Genomic DNA, 17,788 nt, shown 5'->3' with positions numbered 1-17,788 from the left:
TCTCCTTTATCCCTCCGGGTTAAAAAAAATATTACAACAAAACAGAATCTTTGATAGTGGTCTTATAACTTGTGCACGTGTGATACGATTATGTAGCTGAAAATGCATTGAGTGGATGGCAGTGGCTTGCTAATTAGTTTTGGCGGGGCATGGGGGCCAAGTTCTAGAAGGAATACGTCATCTTTAGCCTGAGGAGTAATTTCTCGCCGACCGTAACTCCACACCTGAGTCGCATACACATCAGTGTTTCTAGAATAAAGATGCTGCTGTAGAAACATACTATTCTTTGACATCATAATTTAATAGAATTATAAAACTAGGATACTTCATAATTATACACTATGTTGTCATAAAAATAAGAAAGTGCTTCTTTAAGAGAGGTTTATGTAGTGTTACTTCAACCGATATCATGGAACTATTTTTGTCGATGACGGTGGTGGTCGGGGTGGAATGCGGACATCATGATGATCATACGCCACATGCGGGCATTATAAGTACGCGGGGTGACGACCGCATCACAGTTTTTTGGCAACAAGAGATTAATGAGCTTGTACCATCTTTAAGTCTTAAACTAGTAACACTTCTCATTTTTCATTGTTTTGTCAATAGAAATTTGATAATGTTGAGTATCTTTACTATTTGTGTTGTTTTATAACAAGCCTAATTCGAGTAAATTAAGCAAGACATTTCACCGCAATAAAACAGATGAGGTTCATATAGACATATCTTCCACTAAATAATGTGCTGATTACCTGCTAAATTCAGACGCTTTGGGAAATTCTTTCCTTGTTAACGTAAAAATGCTACAATTTAGCGGATCTTAAGGGACATCTAAGTATAGTAATTTGGAGTATGTAACCCGCTTTGGGACGAGGAATGTATTAGTAGTCACTATATTAGGTGGTATATTACGGACATAGCGTTGTGACGGAATTCTCCTAGCGATTGTGAACATGAAGTCGTCCGTTGCATGTAAAGGACAGTAAAAAACGCCCTAAAGGCATCTAGCAGTGCAATCCGTACTCATATACGAAGGCTTCAATAACCTTTTCGTATATGCACAATAGCAGGACACAATGTTACGCGTGTGTGTTTACTGTTTATTATTAGGCTAATACAACATAGTAAGATTGAACTTAGCATCACGGTGTGCATCAACATGATTCATACGTTTATACTTTTGAGATTTGGAAACTTTATTATCAAAAAGGAGAACAAAGTGGTGCATATATATATCATAAATGACCAGATATAATCAAATTTATTCCATATCTTGATGAAATTCTATACCACGTCGGAAAATATGCTATTTACAAACCAACAATGGCGACCTAATTTGTTAGATTGTATTGTACTTGAATCAATGAAATTAATTTCACTGTTTCATGCTTTGTGGTTTAGCTTTGCAATGCAAAGTAAAAGTCGGTTTGCTTTTATATATTTCAAAGATGAAATATTCTACTTTCAAAAATAAATGAAACTTTCTTTTTGAAAGGGTAGGTTTACGCGTCGTCCTCACTCTACACTGCGAGTCAGCTCTAGCGAAGCTTGGTCCAGGGTTATCTGAGGTCATAGCGCAGAGTTCCCCGCTGTGTATGCAGTGATGTCGCCCCAGGCATACTAGGCTTCCGCGGATGCCATTGGTTTTATGATACGAACCTAGCGCAAACGAATTTCGTTGCAAAAGTAAGCAGAGTTTATTTGTTTTCTTATACACCTGCCAAATCAGAGAACATCCAACCAGATTGGTTAGGAATTTTACGTGTACAGACTATTGTTTTCTCTACATAAGGACTTGTCTTTTTAGTTTTATCAATCATATATCCCTGATCATAACTCTACCGTCAATTGCGGTGTGCCAGCCACGACATGACAGTACAGCGGTTTAACATGTACATCATGATGATGCTTGCTAGGTTTGTCTACCGGCATGTATAGAAATACGCGAGAAAGCAATGTCTGGGAAATTCCAATTTCCTACCTAGCGTTGTTGAAAAGCTTTCTGTAACACGAATTGACACCTAAGAAACTAGGCCATAATAGTATGTAAGCTGATTATTAAACAGTCTCACTGTACACTTTTTTCTTCATTCTTTGAACATCCTCAATTATTAATAAGTATTAGCTTCACCTTGTTACCTGGCTGCCTTCCGTAACATCATCATGAGTATGTTGTGGTTCATGTTCTTTATGTTTTATATATGTCGATTCAGCTAATACGCGGATATGAAGAAAGACCCGCAGGTGTATTTAAAAATTCTTTGAAGTTAAGATTTTTGTATCAATGCATAATGCTGGAACATTTTTTGTTACAAATGTAACATGTCCTGAAGTAAAATGTTGTCACTGAATGTTAAATTTATATGGATTTGCAAGAGCTTACCAACATCCTCCTTTTGTTATTACAAAGTAGCTCTTAAAGATGGCTGAATAGTGACGAGCAATTCGATGTGCTAAATGGAATCCTGTTTTTTCTGCTTGTGAAGTACTGAAAGTGAAGTAGTGAAGCTTTGCCCGAGTTCTTGAAGCATCACTTCTTATTGGGACACATGCACATCAAATCCTATAGACTATGGTAATACCAGGTATCACAATAAAGGCTTAAAAATCGGGAAGGTCCGCCAAACAGTCAAAAGGCAGCGCGTGGATATTTCATCAATTAGCTTACGCAATTAAAGGCAGTCTAAGAGCGTAACCTAATGCCTGGAGGGGCTGGGCGATTAGAAGGTAGGCCGGAAAATCCCCAAATTGTCTTACAAGCAGAGTGGGCAGGCTATTGACCTTATCGGGACATTATTTGAAGAGGTTCTAGCATGCAGCAACGCACAAGATCTGTATTACCCGATTAGCCTATTTTAAAGAAATGAAATATCAATATGGTCTTCAAATTTTCTCCCAACTGTTTTAGAGATCACTTTTTTCGTGGAATATTTGCGCGTTTGGTCATACTATGATACACGTACCCCAGTGACGGCTATTTGAAGTATTGAAATTCGGCAAAGCAAAAGGTTTGGCCTTTGTCGCGAATGGATTGATGTTAATGGGGAATATAATTGTTGTTATCCAACAGGAAAACACTTTGAAAGATTTATGAGGGATACTTTGTCAAGCTTAGGAGTACTGACTCCAGAGCTTTCTGTCGTAGTGTACTTTTGTGGCCAACTATAATGGGGACAAGGCGGATGACAAATACTACTGATTCAGACAGAAGATAGATGGTACTTGAGGGAAGACGTGCTAACTGATGTTGAAAATGTAAAGAGAATGAAGAGAACTAGAAAAACAAATATTCAAGTGTTCAAATATTAGCATTAGTTAGGTCATTCTTGTGTATGGGAACAGTCCATGCGAAAACGGATTGCACACACTTTTGTTATAGTGGTTGCCAATGCGAAAATTAACCTATAATTTCATAAATATAAAGGCACAGTCCGATAACAACATCGATATCCTTACTGGCACTGCACTCTAATGAAAAGACTAATTCTTTGGTGCTAAAACAATGATGCCGTATTTAGTTGGGAAAACGAAATAACACCATTATGTATATGACTGAAAACCTATCCACTTCACAACCGTCCACTGGTCATTTGATGAGCCCATCAAATCTGTTGAGGACTTCAATACTGACCGTTGAAGATGACAGTTCGTATTAAATTCTCAGGTCCAACCAATCTCGATTTAATCTCTTTGCCGATTTTTAAGCCAAAAGACTCTTATGCCAAATATTAAGTCATTATTAACCGTCCAAATCCACTAATAATAACGGTGGTAACTAATTCGATTGGTACGGTGTGTCTTAACAAGTGGGAAGTTCATCTTGGTTGAGAGAAGGGGGAAACTTGGTGGAAGGAAATGACATTGTTTCATAAGACTTTTTTATTGCCAGCGGTTGTGCCAGACATGTTAGTACAAATAGTTTGTGACACCCAATTGTCCGGGTGTTTAGTTTTCTGGTTATTGATTAATTTAAAGCTGGAAAGACGGGCTATTTGTGTCTTGTGTCTTGTACCCACTCAATCATCCTGATTTGACCACCCTTGGTCCAGGTGTGGTGTAATTCAGGTAATTGCGGGTTAAGGAAGGAACATATTGTCGACGGTTATGGTGTAAGAATTAACAGGGCCATAATGTCATTGAGAGAAGGGGCTAGTATTGCTTTCGTGTCCGGCTATATACAATCAGGGGAATGACCAGTGATGGCCTAATGTTGACTGTGGTGTCAACGACCCCGACTCTTGTAACCCCAGCCCATTCCTTGCTTATGATGATAGAGGCATGTACCGCCATTCTGATGGTATATTAGGCACACAAATTTTCCAAACATAGTATCTTGACGAAGGGAACCCTTGCTCGAGGGTGTGCTGTCCCGGCGTGAGGTCAGCTGTGATGCTGGAGGCAAAGGGCTGTGGTGAAGCAATGATGCTCCTGCTCTGTCATGGTCAAAGTGATCACATAGGAGTGGACTATGCACCGTTCTCCTCTCTGGTGTAACCTAGGACCTCCAGTTGTACCCTAAGGGTCCCAAACTGTCATCAAACTCTGCCATAACTTCACGTAGAAATGTGTGGTATGTGTAATATCAAGAGAGATGCAAGAGTCTATTCGTTGAGTTAAACTATTATAATTGCCGAGGTAAAGCTAGCGATCTTGCTCTCCCATGACACCCTGAAGGCGAAATACATCAAGATTTCCCTGCCATCAGGTATCAAATGGGAAGGGAAACCACAACATTGATTACAATCCATGAAAATTAAACGGGTAATCAGAGAGAAGGTCTAACCAACTTGGCCTGACCTGTGCACGTCAGTAGGTCAGGTAGGTGTCATAAATGAAGTCAAATCATTCTAAGACTAGATATAGGAATTATAATTAGATATCAGTTGTCCACCTTTGACAGTAATGAAGTCAGTGATAATGGTCATTATCATGATGTATGGTATTCAATATCCAAAAACAAGGAAGGGGACTGAACGAACTAATGGTGATGATGAAGATGATGATGGTGATGATTATGACGTCGATCAAAATATGTATATTGATCAACAATCCTTTTGGCTAACCATTGAGCTATCTATGTATCATTTCCAGGTACTTTTACTACGACCAATACTTTCAATTTCAAACCATTGTCAGTCATTGGCATAAAGTTAGATGACATTGCAGCACAGTTCAAGTCATTTGAGACATTTAGGAGACAAATAAGTTGGACGATAACTGATGATGATGGATCGACCGACTATGGCATCATTGCGTTGCGTGATGTTAAGATGGACTCACGTAATAAATGTCATGCCACAGTTATAGTATTTTGCTATGTATGCCGCAAACTGAATGTGTTGTTCCCACATTTTGATCATCAAAGCAATTAAGAGTATAGATATGTGACCCTGTGCCCAAATGAAGTACCTCCAGTGACCCAACAAGAATACAATCACATCAATAGCCTTTTTATCTTTGGTTATTTCAATATTGATACCACCCCTTGGTTCAAGCTAAACTCAAACTATCATGATGTACAATAGTTTTCGGCTATCACATCAAGAACTTGGATTTAGTTAGAACAGAATGTTTGATCTTAAATCGCATGAACCAGACTTTATATGTTTTAGAGATACCAGAACAGACAAGGATGCGTATCTTGTCGGATTATTCTCAGTAATCATCCAGAAGGGCGTTCCATATTAATATTAAACAATATTCAGAGCATATTTTGCCTCTGGGTTTCATAAATGTTTCAGTAATGCGAAATTTCATCGATGTAAATTTACTTGAATGCGTAAAAGATGATGAAAAACATCAAGATTAAGATAGTGTACATCCGCATATATTTTTTCATCAGAAGATCCCTATTTTGAAGTCTGTTTTTATCTAACTGATTTTTTTTTCAGTTAACGAATGTGGAATTAAATGTAAATTCTGTTTAGATATTATGATCATTTCCTTCTGATTATACTTTAGATTTTCTATAAAACGGTAAAGACATTAGAAGCATTAACAAAATGCATTTGCCAAAAGCATCTTTGGGAGAATTTGCCTGAGGGCCAAGTATTCAACACGACTTTACCTGTCACTCGCATAAACATCTCAAATTATGAATATTTACTGGCGCTACCTGTCACTGATATATATGTATGATGCTGATGTGTTGATGTGCATGGGGTGTGGGGGGGGTGGGTGGGGGGTGCGTTTGCAGGGTGGGGTGCGTGTGTGTCCTGTATTCGTTACAGGTGAGCTACCACCTTTCACATGAAGTTCTGTTTTCCATGATAATGATACAAAAAAAAGCGATCCCCGTGAGATTTTGCTATCTTTACCAGAAAATCACCACGACCTTTATCGTCATGGATGCGCGCAAAACGAGACGTACAGACTACATAATATACCTTACCGACAAATTTCTGTTTCTTCAATTGAATCCAGATAAATCACAACAACAAATTTGTTCATCCGTTTATCATGTTTATGGCATAAATTTGGTGACAAATAATCTTCCAAGGATTCATTCTTCCAGAAAAATAGGCTATTATTTATCTTACTGAAACTTGCAGGAACAATTAGGTTGAGTAATGAAGGTAATTATGATTTGGTATCAATCAGTAGAGCGTAAAATATGTTTCCTATAACAGTAGACACAGTCTGATCATTACTAATCGTGTTCACTTGATGTATGTATCAATTCTATCAAATCCAATCAGAAACCTTATATTAGGACGTCTTACAACAAGACAAGGAACGTGGCTCGTTGTCGTCTGCTTCATGTAACAAGAACAATTTACCGCGCTTTGGGAGACCATTAATTTTCCTCTCTTATCTTGTGGGAAGGGGGTAACGAGTTATACCCATGAGATCATATTCTACCGCTGCTTTTCTTGCACAAAAAAAAAATCTCAATGGTGTAAATACCGTAACCCTTTACATGGATGTAAACACAAGATGGTCGTGTTTTTCACGGCCAGTGTTGAGAGATAGAACTGGAGCAAATTCAAACGGTGAAAGGCGCCGAGGAGCCTGAGATACATATGGAAGATCTTTGCACAAGCAAAGAGTTCATCTATCTGACCCAACCTCTTGATAGTGGTGTGTCACAGGCAACCATATACTATTACATTTTATTTTTTCTTTGAAACGGTATTACTTGTAATAATTAAATAAGATAACATACCTCAAACGTTCACAATGTCTCGTGCAAGCATATGCTAGGATCTTATTCAACATTCATTAACCCGTGATCCTATGTCATCTCTTATCTGTGATGCGTGATTGAAAAAGTTCAGGTTCAGATCCAGGTGTGAGACATCACTGCAAACTTTGATTAAATTAACGAAAAATCATGGATAAATTTCATAGTTTGTTCCCCGAAACAACTAATTCGTTTGTTTCTCGCGGCATGACTTTGATACCTACGGGCAAAATATGATATGCCATCATCAGTCGGTGCTGTTGTAAATTGTATGGAAAATTGTGCAAAAAAATTGTTACTGAAACATTTCATGAACTAGGTTAGCATCATCCTGTGGTAATGGATGTTCTATACACTGTTTTTAATGTACAAACACAGCCCTCATTCTACGTGATGTCTTAAATAACATCATAGGTTAAAACAATGACAACATCACAGCGAGAGACACACATCTTTTCGTGAGACTTTCTATTATGCACATTATACATTGCATTACATTGTATTTGAAATTGAGTGCCTTTAGTATATACCGTCCTTTCTACGGTCGATGCACCGGTTATCTATCAATGGATTCAGCAGTTGTTTTAAAAAATGATGAAACCTTTTATGCTTTTTGCAACAAAAACCACTTTCTTCTTTCCTTCATATATTTTTCAACAGACCTTTCTGGTTCCCCCTTTTAAAATAGATGTAGTTGCCGGGAGCAATTCGGCACTTTTTGCCCGTGTTCACGCCTTAAAACATTTCCTTCCATACATGCCTTCGGTGACAACTCTCCGCCAATGGCTTTATTGCCGGTACATCACCCAAGGAACGATGCCACAGGCTAGGAAAAACCGGGAGCTATAGCGATTTCACACGGTCTCGATATTAGGGGAGTTGTTAGATGATATTGTTTTTAACAAATGGTACACGGGTTTGTATCCCTGGTACCATTTACACAATTAATCGTTTTAGCTGGGATTTATCCAGGCAGACAACTAAAAGCACGTGTAAAGCAATTACTAGGTGTCATCCTTGATGACCCTACAACAATTAAGTGGCTGCCAGGAGGCAAAAACCTGTAGCAATTTACTTACAGGGATTGTAACGTCGCTTATTATGCTTATTATACCTATTGTCTTAATGCAAAGAAAAGACGAAAATGTTTTCAGGCTATTTATGACATTTTCTAAGAAGTTTTAAGCGTGCTTTTTTTTCGAAATACAATTTTACGCTTTGGAAGTTTTGATTTGATCATATTACTATAGGTTGGAATTATAGCTAGCATTAATATAGTCTTGGTGACAAATGTAGCACCGAAGTAGGCTTATTTTACTGTTTCTGTGCTGTTTTGTATTATATTATTGCAGTCCAGCCGTACCTTACGAAGAAAATGAATTGCGTAAGGTCACTTCGTAAGTCCTACATTACGAAGAAATTGAATTACGCAGTAAGTCACTTGCGTAAGTCCTACAAGTTTACATCGGTAATGCATAAGTCAGTACATCAAATTGATATCCGCGAGTTTAAAATCACGACTTGGTTAACAAAACACACAATTTTGTTATATAATGTAGAAGCAGATCAGAATATAATGTGAATAATGCCCTTCTTTAAGCAGGTGCGTAGAAACAAGTTTGATTAAAATCAGTACTTCATAGAAGCGGAATCTTATACACTACAGACCGGATAGATTTCCGCGCTTCCATCTGGTCATACCACCTGTATAATGGAGTGGTTACCGTACCTTTGTCAATGAAAGCACACTAAGTAATCACTCTTTTTTTATTTCAGAAAACAATCTCTCTGCCTCTCTGATATTCGATTTTTTTTCTGCCTTTGATATTTTCAGAGGATGGAAAGAACGGAAGAGACCGTTGTTTTCCTTGGCAAGAGACAAAGACGTCAAGACAATGGTAAGAGTTACATTACCTAAATTACACCTTTTGCAAAGAGGATTTATCGAGAACAGCTATTTTGGGTGGATGGTTTTGAAAAAATGATGCATTTGCGTTAATATCACAATCAACACGACGACCACATTACAGAAATAAAATGAAATACGATGCCCATCAAATGAAAGTAAAATGTATGATGAAGAAATCTTATAAGGTGTCACCAGATGAGCAACACCGCTTAATAGTGTCACCTAAGACAATGACCTTAGTCGACCTAAAGTTATGACTGGACTACACCATGGTATGTCCGGTTTGACCGGACACAAGTCTGAAAGCTGAGACGGTAAAAGGACTTGTCACTTGTGATGGACAAACAAAATACTACTACTAACAGGCTATGCAGCTTTCCCTTTTGATCATGTTGATATCATACTCTTTCAAGCTCTTCAGGAACGTTTAATATGCAGGACCTTTTAACTAACAATTACCGTAAAAGCAATGTAGAAAGCTCTTATATTGAACTTGAAGACAACATATTCGCATCATTTAATGTGTCCTATAATCATGATAATGAACTCAGTATTTACAACTCAAATGACCAAGACCGTCATTTGATTAACAAGTTGACAATCCTGACAGACACCCAATATCATAATAGAAATATCCCTTGATATATTATGACAATGACGTGTAAAGCACCTTGTCGGAAACTACTTGTTAGATTTATGTCGTAATTGTGATGAAAACTTGGACCATCTCTCCGTCTAGACTATGTTGACAGGCAGGCACGAGGTATATAGGGAAAGGTAATGATAAACGGAATGATAACAGAGCTTTTTGTTGGCTAATCAGGGCAACATTACATCATTAGATCCACCATGGTGTATCTTAATTATTGACCAATATGTACATCGTATTGACAATGGTTGATGGACTATATAGTAAACTTTATTTGGTATTGTTAACTCGGGATTGTTAATTTATTGAATATGCATATTAAGCAACTTTTTAGGATCATTAAATTGCCAATCAATTCGGTAGTTAACATTAGTAGTCATGGCAACCGATTCTATTTTGATCAACATAACGATAATAAACTGAAAGACCCAACTAATTTAATAGTTCTTATAAAACTTTGGTGAACAATAATTATGATAAAGATCATGAATTAGGTTCATAGTTAACAAATCTGCAGTCATGTGATAAATTAGGCTGTTCGTTATTCAAATACATCTCACATGGTATAACCCTTTTGTATTTTGACAACAGTATTGTATTTGGTGCGCATCTGCCCTTGCTAGTAATTGTCAGTTCGTAACAAAAGAAATAAAACATCCGTAACAAAGCAAAGGGATCATTCACAATCCGTACAATCATTTGTATCTGAGCAAAATGCATTGGAAGGCAATCAAGTTCAACTAAATCAGTGAATCATTTTAAGTTTTCAAACATTAAAACAAAATTTGATATAATAATTGATAGATAATATAATCTTTGTTTCTGCTGTAACAATCAGCAATCGTAATAATAGACCATGTTGGCTAAAAAAACAAATATTTCTAAAATATTTTTAAATCTAAAAATATTGATAATTGATTCAAATTAGTTAAAATTTTGCCATTTATCTATATCTTTTTATGAATTTGATCCAATTCCATGACCTAGTATATAGTATGCACAAAAGCCCTGCCACAAAAGAAGGTAATTGGCACACGACATACAGGTGCAACTACCAACTATGTTCAAGCCACGATCAATTTCAACCCACTCATCAAGCTCATCATTACCAAAAAGGTTAGAGGATTGAAATTGCACCAAAAATAAAATAGATGTACTTAGTTCCGAACAGGAAAATACTCTCCTCGTGTTCTTATGGATTCTGTGAACAAATATCACCATGAGAAAGAAAGAAAAAAGAAGCGAAGGAGGAGCTAGATAACATCAGACATCAGGTCTATGTATATCACTGCCATCTCCTTCATACTTCCATAGCGGCTCGCCTTTGACCGTGTTGCACTGGCGCCATATCGCTCGTTCCCAGAATCCTTTGCTTTCACAGGTCGTTTTGGGTCAATAATGCTAGTGTTATTTCCGTGTGATGAATGGCGAGAAAAAAAGATATTACGAGCGTACCAAGATGAATTGTTGAAATTTACTTTTGTTTTGTTGTGCAAATAAATAAAGACCTATAGAAAAATTTAGGATTTGTGAAAAAATATAAAGCAACTTATAAATTATTTGCCATAGTTACTGTCATTAAAAGTCTAGCCTAGTTGATTTAACCAATTCATTTATGTCTAAACCTGCTGGCAACATAATATAATAATAGGTCAAAAACTGTAGGCCCTTATATCTATGACTTTCTTTGCATTGTAATCTTTATGACATAGTACTGACCTAGTTACACAATTCATAGGTTACTACATCTAGTACATGAAAATTGAAATTTGCAGACTTGTCAAAAAAGTTCATGTGGAAAACATTAGACAAAATACAGTATCTGGATTCTGGGTCTGATTGTTTTATTCCTGAGGTCGGACATCTTTCTCAATTCCATATCTCAACAAAGCCAATTTTATTGCTCCTCCCAACTGATGATTTACTTATTAGTTATACACAAGTGATGTCAGTGGATGAAGCATCAGCAAATCCATCAGGTATGGCCACAGGCTAACATAGGGCTAGAACTAACACGATTTCAGGAAACCTATATCACTCGCCTTAGCTAGCTGCCACGACATCAACTACTAAAAACGATGATACGCGAGATCCTAGAAGTAGCAAGTTGGGACTTCGCTAAGGTGCGAATGGAAGATGTCGATGTTTGACACGCCAAGGAAAGACGCTAAATATTTAGAAAGTAAACAGCATAGGTAGAGATTCACTGCAGGGCATAGATACGTCCTTACTGGATGTCGTTGACCAAAGAGACATTCTAACCTCAGCAAGATATAAACAGACCGTCAACTAATACACAGTAAGGAAACGTGCTTGAGTTACCAATCGAACTAACCATTGACTTGTATGTGTGTCTATTCCAAATGAGATGCACGATACAAGAACAACAGGGATACAGGTGTCATCAAACAATGGAATATGTAATGTTCAAATACAATAGAACAAAAGCTCAACATTTCACATCATCATGCAATACTAAATATTGCAATACCTTAGCAGATACGAGATAAGTCAGTTAAAATCTACAGACCTTGATTGGTAACATACCCTGACGATGGGCCATTGTACATGCACTTTTACCCTATGCCACAGTTTAGGTTTGTCTTTTCAACATGTCAAATTATTTTGTAGTAAAAAAAGTGATATAAAAATCGCTATATTATTAACAGTTCTTTCACAAAAATACCGATGTGAAAGGTTCTTTTGGTTGAAAAGAAACCACAATACAACAAAAAAGGTAATAACAAAATAGTAATAATGCAACTCTTTTCATAGCGCCTCGAACCAAAAACGGAGGGAAATTATCAGACCTTAACGACATTATTCATTACGCGACATCTCATTACCAACAAGTACACACAAACTTTTTAGTACTATTTTACTGGGATTGTTAACTTATTTACAATAAATGGTATTTGATTTATGCATCGTAGAATCACACTTGACGTTTGAATAGTAACTTTGTTGAATAAGACTGCAATCTTCAGAATAGAACACATGTCACATATTACATATTAAATATGTAAAAAGGAATGTTGCGAGTTGGTGGGAAGTCACCATGATCATAGAAAAGTGTGACTTGCCTTTTTTACGGAGGCATACGCATTCGTGGATAGGGTCCATCGCGCAAATTTTACCTCTGGCGTATTCACTCTATTTGCCTGGATCGGACACACTTGACGCGCCATGTTGTTAAAGTAATACGCGCCATTTTGTCAACTATAGTAGTAACGTGCTCATCTTAAAATGAAGACGCATCGCTAACCTATTTCTATGAAAACAATAACCTAAAATGCTTGAGGCTTAGTGAATAGTTCGTGGTCTAAAGTGGGTGAATGAATGCGTAAACCAATTATTATATATTTATATGTGTTTTTATATATCGGTATAGAATCAACTCTTTGTTTATGTCGCAAATTGCAATTTGAACAATGTCATGGAACGAAATGATGTATTGGTAATGATTGCTAATGTGGTAGATCAATTGATTGAACATTAATTAAGACAAACGGTTTCTATAGCTCTACAGATATAACTCAATTCAAATTAGTATATCTGTTCATGGTTGATTCGGGTAATGACTTTTAGACATGAATTTTTGCATCTCGATAACTAATGGTAGCTAATTAATGGTAACCTTGATAATGGGAACTATTATTAATTCGTGTATCCCAACCTACTTATTTTAGTATCACTTTGATTGCCTTAACCCACGATTAACCTTTCTTTGTCACGTGGATTTTAATTCATGGAACAAAGACGATACAAATTATCTGTGAATAGGTTTCCAAAATGCATCAACAAAGTGTCCCTTTAATGCACACAATAAAACTTTTGCCAGGTACTCGAGATATTTTCAAGGTGGTATCTAAATAATGTAATGTGTTATTTAAATTAAATTTAGTTGAGTATTTGAAATTGTATCAATTATTAAGCCGCGACTTTCAAAATTGAAGAATGGCAGGTATTTACAGTTTCAAATTACAAAAAATATTACTGAATGTACTCTGCTTTTGGAAACAATTTCCTGAACATTGAAATTGTAAACAAATGCAGCAAAAATATGGACTTACCTCCTAAGAACACCGCCCAACAATGAGGCATTCAGACATTCTGGAGGCGAAAGCCTTCGCTGGACCTCAGCCACTGTCACCTTGTATTTTGATGTCGAGCTGAGAAGAGATAAGCGACCGGGGACGGAACAGAACACATCATTTGGCGAAGTAACATTTGACACCAGCGCGTCTTTTCCATTTTCAGTCTTCCTTATACCAGCTGAAATACAAGAATGAAGAATAAGATTTAAACATTAATAGCATTAATTTCAAAATGGTAAGATCGATGGCACTGGATAGCACACTAAAATGCAAGTTCATGGATGAGAAAAGGATTTCAGCTTATGTGCAGTGGTACTCCATTACCCGAAGATAACGTCCAGTGTTAAAGACAAATCTAAGTTCTTCTAAGTCGTACTAAGAAGTAATTGGCTCTTATGTGTTCACGGTGGCCATGCAAAATGTTAAGCATGCAAAAGCGAGCAAAGGAGAATTTAGGATCAAAGGTACGGCTAAGTGACGAATATTGGATTACACTGTAAGAAGTGTTTACTTCTTTGTTTCTTGCAACAAAGTGTTTAGATTTCGTAAAAGGTGGAAGATTTAGGATTCATGGTCTCTGCATATGGATGGTGCTTGACGAAGATGAAGTAGTGGCAACTCAAAACGGAGGCTTAGCGCGGTTAACCATGCAAGATATTACATTTTGCTGTGACGTTTCTAAAGCTATTTTGATATGGTCCCGAAATGGAAAAGCAGAAACAAAAATGGAGAACCATTTAAATACCATATTTAGTTCCAAGTCCATGGTCATTTATCTGTAATAGAATTTCGCCAAATTTTTTATTTGATGTTGGAAAAAAGTGACATGAAGTAAACGTTAAATACAGCTTTGGCTTCCTGTTTTCGTCACCTGTACTTCCAAATGTACTCCAAATACAAAGGGGCTTGTATAATTGTATAGTAATCGTCCGATTAATCTCCTAGCTTTAACATTTAATCTTACTGCAAGACACACAGTTTGAATGACACGTTAGCAGGTTTTTTTTTCAACCTGAGACATTGAACTTTGAATTGAAATAGTGGCTAGATGACTCCGACCATTTTGACCCAATTTAAACAAGACTAGATCCTTCACCAAGGGACGAAACTTGAAATACGAACTGGACAAATCCGAAGTACGACACAACTAGCTTTTATACTAATTCCGTGTCTGACCCGCGATCTCGGAACATAAATTCTCCTGGGCTACTACGTTGTATGTGAATACAGTGCAAATGCCTTTAAAATTGTAACTTTAGAGAATTGTGTGCATGGAAGGTGCTATAGTCATTTCACAGTAAACATTTTGACTTAAATCAGTTAAATATAAATCTTAAAACTTCTTTGTTTTTAGTATCATCACAAAGGTAGCGTAAGTTTTATTGGCTCGATTTGTTTGCAGTATACAAAATGTTCTTAAGTATGTTCAGGTGTATGTGATAATAAGCTTAACTCTCAATGCTTAACAGCCGTACTAAAGCTTTATTTTAATAACCACCGAGTTGAATTTGATAGTAAATGAAGCTTAAGTCATATTTAACCATGTGTAGTTAGTATTTTGGGATTCAAAGATATTGGGTTTACATAATCTCCTCAAGGCATTTTGATGAAAAAAATGATAAAAAATAATGTTAAAACATGAGAAAAAAGCGCGCCAGACGTGGAAGTAGATTTACCTACATTCGTCCCCGTATGTAGTACATCGTTCCTTGTGGCAATTCTTAAGATACATTACGCTCCAAGCCATAATGACAGGTGCTTCGGTTAAGTTTTGGTTACTTGATTTGTTTTCTTTTAATTATTTCCAACTTGGCCTTTCACAAAAAAATCTGCAGCTTTTTTTTTATACTCCCTGATTTCTTGTCGGTAACAATATCGAGGGCAAATGTCTCCTTGTGCTTTTGTCGTACAAATACCGAAGCTTTTATTTCAATATTGTTAGATAATGGTGGCAGGTTATTGAAAATATTTTAGTAAACATAATGTATCTGTATGCCATACATGTGTTAATTTAGTTTGGTTTTTGAATATAATTTCAATCTCTTTGATTTTATAAATAGAATGATCATACTGTGACCAATCAATACTAGTTTCATGCCAATGTGACGAACTTTAACAACATTGTGGAACGTTTTAGCATGTAGACATGTTAACTAACTACCATTGTACTGAAATATTATAATTTCCTTTTATTTACTCGAGTCTGAATTGACACACTCGTAGTTTGGTCATTGTTAAGGGAAAAGGGGTAAATTTAATAAAGAAATTGAATATTTTTAGTGAATGAAGCCTTTTCAATTGCCTTTTTCTATAGACGTATATTTTCAATGCTGTCAGGCAGGTTATGTGTGTACGTACATGGTGTACAGTGAATTTGGCAGACTCGTTCGCTCGACACATTGAATACTCAAAGTATTCAGTTCAGTGTTGCCAAGTTACATGTTTTATTTATTATTATCTGGTCAATAGTTTCAAATTTGAGCATTTAAGAGAAGACATTGATGGCATTGATGTGATTCACCAACTTCGTATGACAAATAAGGGCTTCTTAATACAAAGCAACTCGTAGAATTTGGCACTAAATACCGAGACGAAGTATACCACTTTCAGTTCAACTTTATAGTGGTTGTGAGGATATTGCATTTACCTTAATATATCTCCACTAAGGTACAGTCTAGTAATAGTGCTGGAAAAAAAGAACCAGTGTTCCGCACTGATCAAGCTCAGTCATTATATTATACGAGCTATCATTATGTCCATATTCTTATAACCCAGCAAGGTGAAGAATAAAGGCGTTGAGGTCTGAAATCAATTTGAGCAGCGGTGCTCGTCGCAATTTGTACTCTTGTACAAGAGAAAGATTGCATGGTGTTATCACCTCGCCGTGCTACCTTATTAATTACGCTAAATTTGATACGTCCATGGCAAATTCGTTTGATAGAACCAAAGTATAACATCATGGTCGAAGCACATCCACTATAGGATAAACAAGAAGAACGAGCTGGAGAGGGAGGGAAGACAATTTCGTTTTGTCATATTTTGGTCATACATATAGTACGAGCACATGGTGGGTGAAATCGATATCGTGTAAATTTGACGTAGAAACCGAAAGGAAACCATTTAAAAATGTAAATGGCTCTCTATATGCTTGGTTATTCCCTTGTCGAATCTCATTCAGACAATATTTGGTCAGGAGGATTCAAACAAGCCGCTGCACGCTTTCGTGTGCACACCCACCCTCTGCCACACCTTTTATGATGACTTTGAACAAATTTGGTTACACATGTGCTTTATTTATTTGCAATGTTTGCACGTGTGGGGTGGGTGTGGAGTGTGTCTCTCTGAAGTTAGGTAGGGGTGTGTCTAGGTGGGTTTGTGTCATTCGAAATAAGTTCAAGTTCACCCAATTACATACCAATCAAAATGTCAAATCGACTTGACATCCCAAGTTATTTATATTGCATAAAGTACTCCAAAACACGATTGTCAATTTGAACCATTTTTTTACACCACACTAAATCCGGTATAGAATTAGGTCATATAAACCTGCACAACAAAACTTTTTTTGCAGAATAATTAACAAAGGACATTAGCCCCGCGGTATATGGGAATGTGTTAAAGTGGGAAAATTGGTGCATTTTCATGATTAAAAATCGGTGTACTAATAGGATTTAGGAGAGGTGACCCGGCCGAGTGTTGAGCCCATATTGTATAGCCCTGTGTTATTAAACGAGGTGAGCGACCGAAGAAGAAAGGACAAAGGCCTGGGTTGACCCTTGGACTCTATTCTCTGAAACTTCGTAAGTTACCCTCAAACTTGAGGGTTGTGAACGTGAGAAGCAAGAAAATGGGAACAATATTGCGCCAGACCAAGTAAATGTCTGGAAATTCTTAAAGCTTACCTAGATGGTGGTGCGACACAGACTTGCTATTGTGGTAATGTTGGTGTG

General features: G+C 36.8%; 1 protein-coding gene across 6 annotated transcripts in view; it reads right to left on the bottom strand.

Annotated features, from left to right (window-relative positions):
* LOC140148305 (transcription factor AP-2-alpha-like) overlaps window positions 1-17,788 on the bottom strand; it is a 183,351-nt gene that overhangs the window by 28,325 nt on the left and 137,238 nt on the right. For all 6 annotated transcript variants that reach the window (XM_072170207.1, XM_072170203.1, XM_072170209.1 and 3 more), the window contains one exon: window positions 13,815-14,016. In XM_072170207.1, the coding sequence (XP_072026308.1) occupies window positions 13,815-14,016 (202 nt within the window). The remainder of the gene's footprint in view (window positions 1-13,814; window positions 14,017-17,788) is intronic.

This window comes from Amphiura filiformis, chromosome 3 (assembly GCF_039555335.1).
Source record: "Amphiura filiformis chromosome 3, Afil_fr2py, whole genome shotgun sequence".
NCBI classification, from domain to species: domain Eukaryota; kingdom Metazoa; phylum Echinodermata; class Ophiuroidea; order Amphilepidida; family Amphiuridae; genus Amphiura; species Amphiura filiformis.
This window is presented reverse-complemented; position numbering and strand designations above follow the sequence as displayed.